The sequence below is a fragment of the Hylobates moloch genome, unplaced genomic scaffold (genome assembly GCF_009828535.3).
Source record: "Hylobates moloch isolate HMO894 unplaced genomic scaffold, HMol_V3 SCAFFOLD_8, whole genome shotgun sequence".
NCBI classification, from domain to species: Eukaryota; Metazoa; Chordata; class Mammalia; order Primates; family Hylobatidae; genus Hylobates; species Hylobates moloch.
In genome coordinates, this window is record NW_026652283.1 from 66,483,218 (window position 1) to 66,498,416 (window position 15,199).

Below are 15,199 nucleotides of genomic sequence, written 5' to 3' on the forward strand. Positions count from 1 at the left end.
TATATGTAATTTTTTTATAACATATGTCTAAAGAGGCAAAGAGAAAAGCTGGCAGTGGACAGTGAGCTATGGTGCTAGAGCTAACCTCGGGTGGGGGCCGTATCAGGCCACATGCAAGGTAACCACACAGACAGCAAGCTGGGGGAGAACTGAGATGTGCTCACAGAAGCAGGGCTGAGAAATCAGTTTCTGAGAGAGCAAAGCCCTGAATCCGAGGGGAGAGTGGCTAGCCCTGGAACTGCCAGGGTCCCTGCCTTTCCTGAGGTCTGGCAATGCCTTCTCCACAGCACAACTGCACTCCCTCCATCCTAAGACACTGTTGGTTATTGATGCATCAACTTATTTCAAGGGCAAAAACACTAAATATCCATTGTAAGATGTAGATCTGTTTCATGGGTTAAAATGTGAAGATGTGCTTAGAATCAAGGAAATACGGAATTTTACTTGTATTGAGGAAACACATTATATATATATAAAGAGGGAAGCTTTCAATATTTTTCAAACATTTTTTCAAATGTCACTAAACTCAGAGATAAGATATGAATATTTCTGATAGCTTTTCTTCTTAGAGTATAATTCGAGGTCATTCTTGGAATAAGATCCAAGGTTACTAGTTTAAAAGGTTCCTATAAACAGAGAAATACTCAAAACTGCAAAGTCTGGCTTAGCAGAGAAAAAATGGCAGATGACCTACTTAGGCTAAGAGGACAACTTCCAGGGTGATTTAAAGCCTTGTCATTTGGCCAACTGTTTAGCCACAGGCCTCAAACTGTCCATGAATAACTGTGATGTGTTTTGGTTGCTTGGTGCTGGACATTTCAGTTGTTGATCAACAACTACTTTTGTGAACCCATGACTGAGTCCTAATGCTGGATTTCCTGTTAACTTCAACCTGGGTCTTTGGAGAGATGTAAGTCCCTCCAAAAACAAAAGAGTAAGGGCAGATATTATTCACATCCTGCCATAGATAATTCAGCTTTGTATACAAACCTGGAAATGGGTTAGAATTTAACAACTTTTTCACAAAGGACTACAGGGTAACAGAATCTCATCAGTTGTTTATCCTCATTCCTTAGGATATGACAAACAAGTTTTGCTTGCTAAGTCTGTGAGCACGACACTATCTCAAAAACAGGATCTCTGTTAAAAACTGAAACATAAGCCATATATCTTTTTTTTTTTTTTTTTTTTTGAGACGGAGTCTTGCTCTGTCGCCCAGGCTGGAGTGCAGTGGCACGATCTGGGCTCACTGCAAGCTCTGCCTCCCGGGTTCACGCCATTCTCCTGCCTCAGCCTCCCGCATAGCTGGGACTACAGGCGCCCGCCATCACGCCCGGCTAATTTTTTTTGTACTTTTTTAGTAGAGACAGGGTTTCACCATGTTAGCCAGGATGGTCTCGATCTCCTGACCTTGTGATCCGCCCACCTCGGCCTCCCAAAGTGCTGGGATTACAGGCTTGAGCCACCGTGCCCGGCCAACATAAGCCATATATCTAAGGAATGGAATGGAAAAATATAAATTCTATGATAAAGGAGCAGGGAGAAAAGGACCCATCCTTTGTCTTCCCATTTTGATCCCTTTCCAGGGGAGCGAACACATCTTGCGACAACGGCTTCTCCACATCATCTAATTCAAGAATGCCCGTCAGATGGCCAGCACGCGATAGACAACTTCCCCAGGTTCTTCACTAAGCTGAAGCCTTCTCTCTGTGGGGAATTCATTTTAAAATTCAAACTTTCTTTTTCATGAAATGAATGAATTGTAGTAAGACACTAAATGCTAAGTAGTATCTATAAGTCTGAAGAAGCTAAGTTGTGCAACCTCGAACAGGAGCAGGACCAGATGCCAAGTTCAGGGTTACCTTCCTTCGGAGGCCCTCCCACCCAGCCCCCACCCAATAAATGTTCAGGACTTGGCAAGAAATGCTAGACGGGCAGTGCAGTTTAAACAATAAATTTGGAAAAAGTTGAGTTCGGTCCCAGTTCTGCAGTCAAATACACAGTGAGATGGAGCTTTGAAGAGCTCCTTTGCAGGATCAATCACGGGCCTGCATGTTTGATCACACAAAGTACTTGGGCCTGAAGGAGACTACTGCTACTCAGGGTCCCACGAAACCACACTGAGGGTCTGGGAGGGAGAAATGCAGTGGCCATAGCTCCCCGTGGAGTGCAGGGGGAAGGGTGGAGTGGGGCAGGAACCAGGGTGCTTATGGTGGTTCTGGGGTTCCTGAGAGCACCTGGAAAAAGTAATTTGGAAGCTGAATTATGCAGAGTCTGAGAATGTGTATGTGAAGCATCCAGAATACCAACACAGTAATTTCAAAGAAACTCCAACAATGTGAAAACACTTGGAAAATGGTTTAATGATGTTTTACAACAGAAATGAACTGTACAGTTACAGTAAGTTTAATATATATATAAAAAATTACAGCAGACAAATGCATCTACACAAAATCTACCATTTCATTCTGATTCACTGTCACCTACACAATCTTTCCCAAGCCTACAGCCCCTGCAGGCAGCCCTAGGAGGGGGAATCATCTAAAGGGCACTTTGAGAGAGACAGCACCGCTCATATTCCCCGCCACCTCCTCAGGCCTCAGGAGGCATCAGCTAATTCCCCAAAATGTAAAGTTGCCTGTGTTTCAGGTTTTCAAAACCAAGAAAACGTGTCTCCCAGGGGCACAGATAACAAGGTCCAGCACGCAAGTTATCAGCTGATTCTTAGAAAATATTCCTATCAGAGGGGAAATATTTGGCTAACAGGCACTCTGGGGCAGTAAGGCTACACAATAGCCACCCAGAGTGAAGAGTTATCTAAGAGAAATGTAGAAGGACTCCCAATAAACCACCTCAGAATTGTCACTGCCTCATTAAAGCTGCTGGACAATTTTGGAAAGAATCATTTACACCACATCTTAAGTTTCCACAAAGAAGAACTCAAACTCACATTTTAAAGTACATAAAACAAAAAGTTCTAGGAGGCCAAGGGGCCAATTCCCCTTGTGCCTCTCCTTTGACAACAGTGGACAAACACCCCTGAATTAATAATTAAGATAAAAAAGGAAGAAAAAAAAGTGAGTTGATATTGAAAGAGAGAAAGAAAACATCTTTAGAAAAACACGATCACTGTCTCTTTAAAAGAAAACAAAATCCCATTTGGGAACAGTAATGAGGAATATGCAATCTAAATTGACACCTGGTGGGAGATTATTATTGAATATTATGTACACTCAGAACTTTTTTCATTTTCTTTTTTATTATGAACACCTAGGCAGTGAAAACTGTTATGTTAATACATACATAGACACACCCAAAACATACAAAAATACTATTATTTCAAACTACTAAGAATAGGACAGTTCAATTATTTTCATGCTATGACTTTAAGAGCATTACACTGAAACAAGAAGTTAAACGACATTTTTTTTTTAATATCCCAGAAATATACCAAAATATACATCTAAGCTTTGGAATTACTGAGGTTAGACTAATGCAAGTGCTGGGTAATCGTACTTAATACACGAGTCTAAGGTTCTGCAGGAAAGAAATTATCTTTGGTATCTGCATCAGGCTAATATTATTAACATTTGGATTTTGCTTTGGGATAGAGCTTGTATGACCCAAGAACCAAGTACCCCCCTCCCCCAATCAACTGAGATTAAAAAGATCCATGTAAAAAGTTCCTTCATTTGCAATCCCCCCACCCCCCAAGTTAAAAAGTCACAGGCATCTACCTAGCACAAAAGGTTGTGAAGTACAATGCATAGTTGCACAGTGGTGCTGCAAAAAGGAAATGAAACTACAATAAAGAGAAATGAAAAGCTTGATAATCTTTCTGCATGTTTTCTCACAAACAGGACAGCCACTTCCAAGCAGTTCCAGCACAGGAAAAGAGAAAAAAGGCTCAGAAGGGCACTGTGGCGTGCATTCGCCCAGCCCCAGAGGTTAAAGCACCCAGCAGAGCAGCCAATCGTGCGCCAGTGTCTTCAACGTCCCCCACTCTGTGGAGTCCTCGGGCCAGTCCAGCAGCAGCTCCCACCCTCCCTAAGCCCTGTGCTAAGTCCCCATAGTGACCCTGGTTGGTGTAGGGTGGATGATGGTGGTGATGGGGTTTTTTGACTTTTGTTTTGGAAAATCTGAAATGCCAATTTGTTTCAGGGCATGCTCACAAGTTTGTGAGGGCCAAGGCTAGGGGCATGCACCTGTGCTGGACCCTGGAAGGTGGAAAACAGCTTGCCCGCCCTTTCTGATCTGGTCAGAGAGTCCTCCCGCCCCACCTTCCCTGGCCTCACTCTTCTAAGTGCCAGGACACCACAGACTGGACTGATGCTGAAGACTTCCCTTTTCTTTGGTTCTTTTGTTTGTTTTGAGTTTATACAATCATTAAGAAATCTTTGGTTTTGGCTGGAAATTTAAAAAACAAAACAAAACAAAACAAAACAAAACAAAGAAACCACCCTCCCCTGGCTTATAGCAGCAGTATCATGACCTGGCTAAGCTTTTTGTCAGCATTAGGGGTGGGAATTGAAGGTTGGGAACTACATTCAAAGAAAAGGTGAAAGGGCTGGGGATGCAGCTTCTAGAGAGCCCATTGGATATAAGATTGTCAAATAATAATAATATTAATAATAATAATAAACTTAAATATTTGGATATTTTTGGTCATGTCAAAGGAAAAAAAGTGAAATGTGTATGCAGCAGTCAGCTTAAAGGAGCCTTTGGTGTCTTCCCTTCTACCCAAAGTCCTGAAAAGAAACAGAACCCTGAGGCCTCAGAGGAGAAGGGGTCGGCCTCTACCCCACCAAGGAAGAGGCAAGTACAGAAGTTGACGTGTGGCCAGCTGTCAGAAACACAGGGTGGATTAGGGGTGTGGATAGCTGGCCAGCCCCTAAAGGCAGGGTGGCAGGGAAAGTAGATGTTAAGAGACCTGTGAAGACCCCTTGCAACAAAAAGGAATAGAAGATTGCAATTTGCCCTCAGTTTGCAGTAGCTTTTAAGCAGCAACATTCAGAGGCTTTAGGGGGTCCCACCCTAGGCTACAGGTCCCATGATGCTATAGGCCAGAGTTTAACATGACTGAGGAGGGAGGGCAGACTTGGCAACTCTGTAGGGTTTTGAGAAAGTTAAAGCAAGTCACTCGGTCACGAGTTAGAAATGAGGTATACAACAGCTCCTGGTGTAGAACAGCCCACGCTTACTCACCTAGCCTTCACTACTACCACAGATGAGGGGATGGAAGTACAGACTAATGCGGGAGGAGAGCGTTTCCTGCGGAGTGAGACCTCCTGTGGACTGAGCAATGCACACGTGCCCATGCACGCAGAGGTAAGAAGCTGGAAGTCTTTCTTTCCCCGACCTGACCTTAGGGAAGATACATTTATGTTGTCAAAAGCCAATGTTATGATTGCAAAATCTTAGGCTCCCTGCACCAACCTGTTCCATGTTCTCCAACTGTTTGCAGTTTTAAAACTATTCAGGCTGGCACTAGTCCACTCTACTCTTACAAAGTGTGCGCCTTCTGCAGACTCACGCAGGAATGGAACCAAGGACACGGCATCCCCGACTGCCTACAACTATAGCCTTTTGTAGCAGACACTGTCATTTTAGCTTCTGAAAGTGCATTTCATTTCTTCCTATACTTTTAGACCATGAGACTCATTAAGGCTGGGTGGGAGCACAAAGTCTTTTCTCTACTTGGCTCTGTCCTTTTTCATTTGAAAGAGATCCCAATCTTAAGAAACTCAAGTGTTTGGATGTCTCATTTTATACACAGAGCTGTATCCAGCTGTCTGCCTGCAGACTTTGGGATATAATGTTTGAGAACTCAATGCCACTGCCAATTTATGAAAGAAGGCTTAAGCTGCTCTTGTGAGGCTGTGGCTAACTTATACAATGGTGAACAAGTACACAAAGAAAACATGGGAAAACTCTGCAGCAGTCCTCAATGTTTTTTTACAGTAAATTAGTTTTGGGGTCTTAACTTTTTGACAGTGTCCTGGGTTTAAACCAGAAGGTGGCCCTGGGTGGTGGAGCCCTGTGCAGGGCAGGCAGATACAGGGACACAGAAACAATCATAAATCACATCTTCCTTACCAGGTCCAAGGGACCTTTGTTTCTGTGCTCAAAGTGGTGTTCCATTACACACACCTTGTTTTCCCAGAACTTCTGTTTCAAGTGCTCTAATCTTCAACATCCCTATTACCTACTTATAAACCTATCTAGCACTTTGAAAAGTCATACAATATTAATACCACCTTTACATAATATCAGAACAATAAGATTATTATTAAAGCTTTCATGAAGTTCTGCAACCTGATCATTTTTGATGCAATATTCAGAGAGCGATATATTTCTTTACCCTCTCTCCCTTTCTGTGTCCTATCAATAGCACACCGAAACAATGAACTACTTGACTCCCTAGAGCCCATATATAAAAACATCTGGAACAAAACATTTATAGGAGAGTAAGGGAAGATCTTTTGGTTTTCCACGTAATCCTGTTCTTGAAAATCCTTATCTTTTACAGGAGACAGATGGAGATACCACATCTAAATACTGTCTGAACTCATATAGGCTGTTTTGGTTCTATTTAAAAGTATTAGATAAAGGGAAATAACGAAAAAAATTCTACCCCTATCTTTTGCCCTCCCCAAATTTCTCAGCAATTCCAAGAACATCACTGCTACACTGAGCAACTATCCATCTTTAAAGAGCCAGCAGAGCAAAACAAAATAAATCTCTTTTCCAAAGCCAGGATAACCAAGAAGACTTCCTTCAAAAAGCAGGGGACTGGGAAAAGGGGAAAAGGGAAGGAAAGAGATAAAGTAAAGCTTTTCCAAATTTTGGCTTTTTGCTCCTATTCCCTCTGCCTGTTTTGAAAACTTAAGGATAAGCAATGACATTAGCAGTGTCTTTGGTATCTAAACCAAATCCCACTTAAGTTCTGTGAGATCATTTATTTAAAAAAATAGCCTTTCTGGAGATACAGTCTATATCCGAACTCAAGGAGCCAAGAAAGTTTGTCCCAGAGTATGGGCAGAAAGGGCTTGTAATTTTTCCTAAGCCAGCATCATTTCTCATTCATGTTCCCACCAAGAATAATTCTCTCCTCAATCCCACCAACCAATTAAGGGTCACACTTTATATCACAGGGGTGAGGTGGGCAGGTTAGCTTTCAACTTCTTGGTTTGCTTTTTATCCTGTTTGTGTTTTTGGTCTAGAAAGAACTAGCCTTGGTATGAGAAAAGTAAGTAAGGTTTTAAAATGTTGTGTTATTAGCACAACATTCAATAACTTGACAGAGGGCAACACAAAGAACCTGTTTCACTTTAAATTTCCTAGATTTAAGGTACATCAATCACTCATCTCTTAGCTCCAAATTAATTGGTGCATGTCTATTTCTGCCTCTATTTCTCAACTGTACATCCAGGCATTCACACATTCATCCTTTGCCTATGCTTTTGCTATGTACAGAGGTAATGAATAATTAGGAGAGGTTGGCAGGGTCTGGGGGGCATGGGCAACCATAGGAAGGGATGTAAATGCACCCTCAGGGTCCCTGAACCTACTGGACACCCCATATGTTACCTGCATGCCACCACACACTGCTGCAGATCAGACCACAGAGAGGCCAAAGCCAATCACAGGGAAAATCAAGTTTCCTTTGGCAAGACAGACAGAAGAAAAAACAAACACACACACGAGCAACATTTTCCTTCTAACATAATCAACATCTCCTCTTCCCCCACCCAACCCTCCCTAACCCTATAAATTGTAACCTATAAACAGGATCCCAAATACATACAGCATCAATCTTGTTTATCGATCATAATAAACATTAGTTCAACTAAATGCTACAGCTAGAATTATTTCCACTATTTATAAAATTTTTTCTTTTATTTATTTGGTTTTTAGTTTAAAACCAGTTTTGCAACAACGCTAAGCTATTCTGAGGTATTTTATGAAGGTGCCAGAAGCTAGCTGTTACCCAAATTAAGGTACCACCATTCAACACGAAAAAGAAGGGAAGGAAAGGAGATCCGGATGACATAATCAACATAAAATTCACTCACATTTACTGCTTTTAGCTAAAGCCAAGAGTAGAAGGGCCAAAACAAGGAACTACTTAATGAATAAGGTTAGAAGAAAACTACAAAAAAAATTTTTTTTTAAAAGCTACAGTTCACAAACCATATAGAAAACTGGGTAGAAACTGGACGCTCTGAGAAAAAGTATATTCCCTGCCCTCCCAGTGGAATCCTTTCAAATACCTTACTGGAAATCTCAGGGGTGTCCTATTTATATTTAATCTCTTTGGATTAAGAAATGGATGATTGGCCTTTATGATGAAAACAATTTATTTATCCTATTCCTGTTCAAGTTTACATTTGTATTGTGTACACCATCCATGCAAACCTATATAATAGCTGATCTCAGTTATTCTTCTTACAGAAATAGCAAAGAAGATTTTTCCCTTCTCAAAAGCCAAGTTTGTAAACGCTGAGAAAGATTTACCATTTTATAAAGTGTCATCCTCAAAATGTTGTAAAACTGAAAATGACATCAAATAGCCAGGACTATGAACAGCATCACACATTAAATGCTTTCCACACACGCATAAAAGCAAACTCATATCAGTTATGAGCAAATTAACCCATCAATTCTTGTCCATTTTGGAAAATTTTAAATTTTGGGTCTTTAGTATTTTTCTCCCATTAGTATCAGTCATCTTTTAATGTTTTCAACTCTAATAAACAAACTTTAAGTTCATCAAGTTTAGATGCTGATTTAATGAGAAAGTATTTGGCCAAGTTCTCCAAATGAATTGTTGGGGCCCTTCCTCAAACTGCAGACTGGTCTTCCGAAGGCCCCCCCAAGAGCCAGGCCAGAGCCACCTGTCAGCGTGAATTCCCTGCCTCCTCCTTGCTACCACACCCTACACTCAGTGATAGGGTGAGTCAGTGATACTACTGACTTCTCCCTGGCAGGGCTTCTCCTTTCTTGGGAAGAAACAACAGCAAGAGGCTTTTCCTCTGTCTTCCTATCTCAATGACCTTATCTTTTTTCTTGGTCAAGAACGTTTCGTGAGGATGACCTGGTTTGGGAACAGCTTTAGACTAAGAACAGAGAGTTCTATAAGCCAAGCGTTTATTCTACACTAACTACAATGTATAATATCAGGATTTATCACTTTAAAAATTGACAGGAGGATGGGCGCAGTGGCTCACGCCTGTAATCCCAGCACTTTGGGAGGCTGAGGCGGGCGGATCTCCTGAGGTCAGGAGTTCAAAAAGCCTGGCCAACATGGAGAAACCCTGTCCCTACTAAAAATACAAAAATTAGCCAGGTGCAGTGGTGGGCGCCTGTAATCCCAGCTACTTGGGAGGCTGAGGCAGGAGAATTGCTTGAACCCGGGAGGCAGAGGTTGCAGTGAGCCGAGATCGTGCCACTGCACTCCAGCCTTAGGCAACAAAGCAAGACCAGAAAAAAAAAAAAAAAAAAAGACATGAATTCCCTATATTTGCCAATGTATCCGACTTTTCCAGCAAGTTAAAAAGAAAATTTTTTAATGTTAAAGATTAGGCTGAATTTAAATATTGTGTCAAGCAAATATCTGTGCTTCTGGATAATACAGACAAGGTTTCCCTTATCTTTCCAAATAAATGAGGGATAATGGAAGAAAATAATATTAAAAAGGTATAGTTGTGCTTTTTTTCCCCAACAATGAATGAGAGATGTACAACAAATTGGCAAGATGATCTCACTGAAAATCTTTAATCTTCCCTTTTTTAAACAAAAAGATTTATTTCTTACAGTGCTAGCATTAAGTATAAATAGGTATGATTCTACACAAAATGAAAGTTGGATTCCTTTGGTTCCATTTCTTGGGTAACAAGTTGAATAAATTGGGACAGTATTGATCTTTCTGATAACAAATAAAAGGACATGTGAATTATATCAGTTAATGGATATACACAATTCTTAATTCTAAAATGCTGCCTATAGAACTTCAGAAACACTTAAACTAATACAGCACTCAGCTTATTTTTTCTTAGAACAACATAGTAATATTGTTCCTGTGAGAAGCCCTTTTTTAGGTCTTTCTGCTCTGTTATTCAGATGTATACAGGGTATAAATAAAGTTTATGACCAAATTGCACCACTTGTGATAAGCAGGATTCACACAATTACATTCACCACTCCTTAGGGAGGACCCATTACCATGGGCATATATAGTATTCACTATAAATGCATTTAGAATAGTCTTTGGCTTAGTATGTGCTAACCAAATTCAGAAATATAAAATAAAATTTGCATAAACATTAAGGGGAAAAAAGAATAATGCAATGAATTGTGATGACCTATCTGGCCTTTCTTCTTTGAAATGCAGAAACTCCACCAAACACCTCTTTTTGGTCAAATGGTCCCTGGCCCCCTTTAGTTTCCAGGCTCTCCCATATCAGGTGGCTAAAAGTTAAGTTTGAGTACCTTAGCTTAGAAGATAGTTCATTCAATTCAAAATGCATTTCTTGAGATGATAAAAAAATATATATGTAAAGTAAAAAATGACTAAGGTGTTCATGAAGCAATGTGATAAGTAGAATATCTAAGGATGATGGATAGGGAGTTGATTTTAAACTAAACAACCACCAAAAAGCTATATTAGTGTTTTGTGTGTACATGTGTAAATGTACCTTTCATTTCACAACTTATTTTTAAATAAGTAAAAAAAGAGAAAAAATTTTATTTTTATCTGAAGATTTATCTTTTCCTAAAGATTATTTCTTCTTTTAAACAGATTTTCTATGCTGGTCTACCCTCATCAAGTGCTTCACATAAAATCCCCTTATCCCAAATTGAGTAGAAAATATAGACAGGGCAGGGAATAAAAGACCATTGTATTGACATTTAAAGCTTAGTATCTTTTCTAATATTAAAGTCTGTTGGTGAGTTTTGTTTGGGAAAGGGATCATTTTCTAAACTGTATGTGGGGGAAAAAAAAAACACCCAAACAGCCTTTCCTTGCCCTTTGTCTTACCTCACTGAGCTTGAGTCCCTGGGGACTCCACACTTCCTTTGGTAGCAATTTTGAGAAATTAATGCTATAACTTCTAATCCAGTATAGTGGGTATCAGCATTTCCCTCCCTGAATCCTTCCTTCTAAGTTTCACCACTCCCAAGGGAGGGACTCATTATTATGGGCAGCTACAGCATTACTGATAGCCCTAAAATCATTTGCACAGACTAAAGGTAGAGATGTCAAGTCAGGATAGAAGATTAAATTTAACTACAACAGAGAAAAAGTGAATGGAGAGGAGAGAAATTAGTAATTGACATTGTCATTCTATTTACACACCAACCTAATAAACTAGTTAAACATCAAGTTAATGTCTGCCCAGAGGATATTACAATTTACCAACATAAAAGATTAAAAACAAGCAGCAACTTTTATATAAAATTAATAAAGACAAATGAAAAAGAAATTGTCAGTAGCATCTATCTCCTCGATGTGTCTGAACTGCACGTTATCAACTAGTCCATTAGTACAGCAGCTTGCTAAAAATTGACTTTGGTTCAAGCTTAGTTAAAAAACAAAACAAAACATAAAAAAACACACCACACAAAAAGGGTGAATGGACATTTGTTAGTTTCCCTGCTTGCAGTTCACTGATTTTGGAAGGATTTTAGGGAAGGTGAAGGGTAAGAGGAGGAAATTTAGGGGTGGTAATTAAATATCTATGAAATAAAACAAGATAGAAATTAACTAAAAGAAAAATTTAAAAGGGGACTAAAATGTTTCCGACCTTTTAACAGACTGTCTCCCACTTGAATCACACACAAATATACACATTGTGTCTGTATTTACTGCCTTTCCGGACAATGGTAAAGAGAGACAAGTACACAGAATCCAAGCTCCCTTGTGGACACAAACAAAAGCAATCAGAATACAAATCACCTGTAAGTTCTCTCTACATCCCCAGCTCGAAAGGGAGAAAAAGTGCAGTCTTGGGACCACCAGAGATTTAAGCAAGCACCCACAGCCACCAAATGGGAACCTTTAACTCCAATAAGAAGGGGAACTTAGATGAGCTGCACTGCAGTGATCCAGTCTTTTGGAAAACTTTTTGGTACAAATGGCATAATAACGGTACACTGACAAAAAGGGGAATTTAATCTCCAAGTTACCCTTATTCCTCTTCATCCACTCTCACAAGCTCTTCCTTTTCAATGGGCTCATTTATATAGTCTAGAAACATTCTGAAAATAATTACAGAGCTAATTACTTTCTACATTGAATAAAGAGATGTGTATTGCCATTTAGACCTACCTAGCAGGAGCATCACGAACAAACCAAGGAGACACTTAAGGTGTGTGCAAAGTTCCTGCTCAAAGTCCTTCTTCAAAGGTTCTACAGATCCCAGCCTGGCTAATAGGTGCCTCCTTTAGTCAGAAAACCAAGAAGAATCTCAGGGTTAGAGGAATTTATAAACCATCCAGTGGAAAGGAAGTTTGTGGCTCTCTAGAGGAAAAGGTGGTAACCTTATACTCTTCTCATCACACCTCTTTTGTATATATTATCAATGGAAAATAGTCTAGTAGAATTCCCTTAGAAAATAAAAGAAGGGAAAAGTTTCCCAATTTCAATAAGTCAGTTTTTTTCTTTGCCAAGTTAGTTTAAGTTTGGAAGAAAAACTTCCACAAAATGGAACAAACAAACAAACACACCAACAGTAGGAGCATTTTTCAGGAGATAAGAAATCAGGTGAACCACCAAGTCAGGTGTCTGCAGTAGTCTTTGCTCTTGGGAACCAAATCCTGCCCTGCAACATGTACAGCTGTTCCCATTGAAAGTAGCAGAAAGCAGCACTGTTGCACCACGGGATCTGGGCCTCAGGGTCATTCAATGATTTGGGGGTGAGTGAGAGCTACAGTTCAGCAGGAATTCCTTCCTACACAAAAGTGCTCCAAAGGCACCACCTGATGTGGGGAGGGGAAGGGGCGTGTGTGGAATGGGAGTGTTTGCACACACTGCCTTCAGCTTCTGCACCAAGCCTCTTGCATAAGTGGCAAAAGAAAATAATTTTCTAGCACCTCTGTAAGAGTCATCAAGGATAAGGAAACCAGCACAACATTCCCCGCCGTTAAGAACAGAAGTCTCCCCTTACCCCAAAACCCTCCCTCCCCACAGTGTGGGAGCTCACTGAAATAGGATCCAGGAGCAAGAGATAATAAACATGTCCAAACCATATATATATATATATGCATATATATATATATATAAACAATAACAACAACAATAATACAGTAATACAGGCCTGCCTAAATTGTACCAGTTAAGAAAGGAACCCCCAACACAATTGATACGATTATAAACACCTTGTTACGACTTAATGGCCTGTACAACAGACCCGTAAAAATGATTTTTTTTTTTTTTTAAGAAAAAAAGAAATTTAGACAAACAAGAAATCCCCTTCCTATATTGGAATTGGTAACCCACCTTAACTTGTCATCATGACTGCTGGAAATGATAAGTAGTCCGTTCACTTATTTTTGTTTGTTTTTGATTTTTTTTTCTTTTTTTTTTTTTTAATTTTTGGTTAGAAAGTTCTCCAATCCATGAAGCAATCCTGAAAAGACAGTGTTTTATTACAAAATTAGGCAAATGTCCCGTCTCCATCCTTTCTTTCTTTTTCTGGTGTGTGTGTGTGTGTGTGTGTGTGTGTGTGTGTGTTTTTCTCCCTTCTCTCCTTTGCCCTCACAACATGGCGAGAGGAAGCCAATCACATTTTTCAGTTTATTAACCTGGCTGGCAGTCCAATCACACTGCAGAGTGAAAAAGGCTTCTGGCAGCCCAGCTCCGCCCAGCTCATTGTGCCTTGGAGGCGGTGGTGGTGGTGGATGCAGCCCCGCTGGCAGAGGCCACTGTGAAGAGAGAGTTCTGGATGGACTCAGCAGAGGTGGAGGTGGCGTGAAGGCTGGCTACAGGTGCAGAGTTCCCTGCAGAGGCTGCGGCGGCAGAGACCAAGCTAACAGGGTTGCTGGTGAGCAGAGAGAGGTTCTGAGGGTTCAGGAACAGAGGGGCAGTCACGATGTTGGGGGCTCCTCCCGCATTGGCAAATACCAGGTTCCCAGTTGCATCAAGTGATGTTATTGGAAGAGAGCCACCAGAAGCAAGAGCTACAGACAAAAACCCCCCAAAACAGGCAGGAATGAGAACATTAACATCATCCTGGAGAAGCCAAATAACACATCAAAAGTCTATCATTTTCCTACAACTCACCAGGAAAAAGTATAACCCTTCACTGAATTTTTTTCCTCAAACACAGTGTTATATTGATATCAATTGTAGTTTATTTATAATTTTGAAGAGCCTAAAAGACTGAAATGTCTAATTTAATGAGCACGAGCAGGGGTAGAAGACCGTTAATAACTGTCTAATGAATTAGAGTCATGTTCCTGTCTTGAAATCATCAGTTTATTTCATTTACTTAGACATATTTGATAAATCCAATAATTTTGTCTTTAATGAAGACTGTTGATTTTAAACTACCTCTGTTCAAAGGACAGACTAGCTAAAGTGATTAAAAGTATTAACAATAGGAGGTGAGTGGTGGGCATCAGAGCCTGAGGCCTGCTTCCTGTTAGATCAGTGGTGGCATTAGATTCTCATAGAGCACGATCTGAGGTGGAAACAGTGTCATCCAGAAACCACCCCACTGCACTGTGGCTGTGGAAAAATTGTCTTCCAGAAAACCAGTCCCTGGTGCCACTGCTTTATATTATGATACACAAGATGAAAACCATCTTGCAAAACAGCTTTAGTTCTAAAATAAATTATGTATCACCAAATAAAGTAAAAGGTATAATTAATTTCTCACTTCCTGAGGCTAAACATTTGATTTCTATGACTTGTGCAAAGGAAAATGATGAATCTATTGTAGCAGGAAATCAGACATAATGATGCAGGTGGGTGATCTAAGGCTAGGATGTGCTTTAATGGGTGAGAAATTTTCTATGATGCTGTTGCTTCCCCAAAGAAGGCATCATCAACATTTTATTTAAAATAATTGAGACTCTCATTTAGTATCTCAACCTGTTGTCTGGCAACATTCCTAAATCTCCCTAGCCATATAACCTCACTCCTACATGTAGATTTGAGGGATTTTCTAATGGCATTACACATTTGGTTGATTTC

The 15,199-nt window shown here is 40.2% G+C and overlaps 1 protein-coding gene across 6 annotated transcripts in view; it reads right to left on the reverse strand.

The window, feature by feature from the left end:
- Positions 1-2,338: 2,338 nt before the first annotated feature.
- POU2F1 (POU class 2 homeobox 1) overlaps positions 2,339-15,199 on the reverse strand; it is a 208,780-nt gene continuing 195,919 nt past the window's right edge. For 2 of the 6 annotated variants that reach the window (XM_032161096.2, XM_032161097.2), the window contains exon 16: positions 2,339-14,181. In XM_032161096.2, coding sequence (XP_032016987.1) covers positions 13,871-14,181 — 311 coding nt within the window. In that variant the 3' untranslated portion in view covers positions 2,339-13,870. The remainder of the gene's footprint in view (positions 14,182-15,199) is intronic. The other 4 variants (XM_032161099.2, XM_058442991.1, XR_004249289.2 and 1 more) reach the window with 3 other exon arrangements.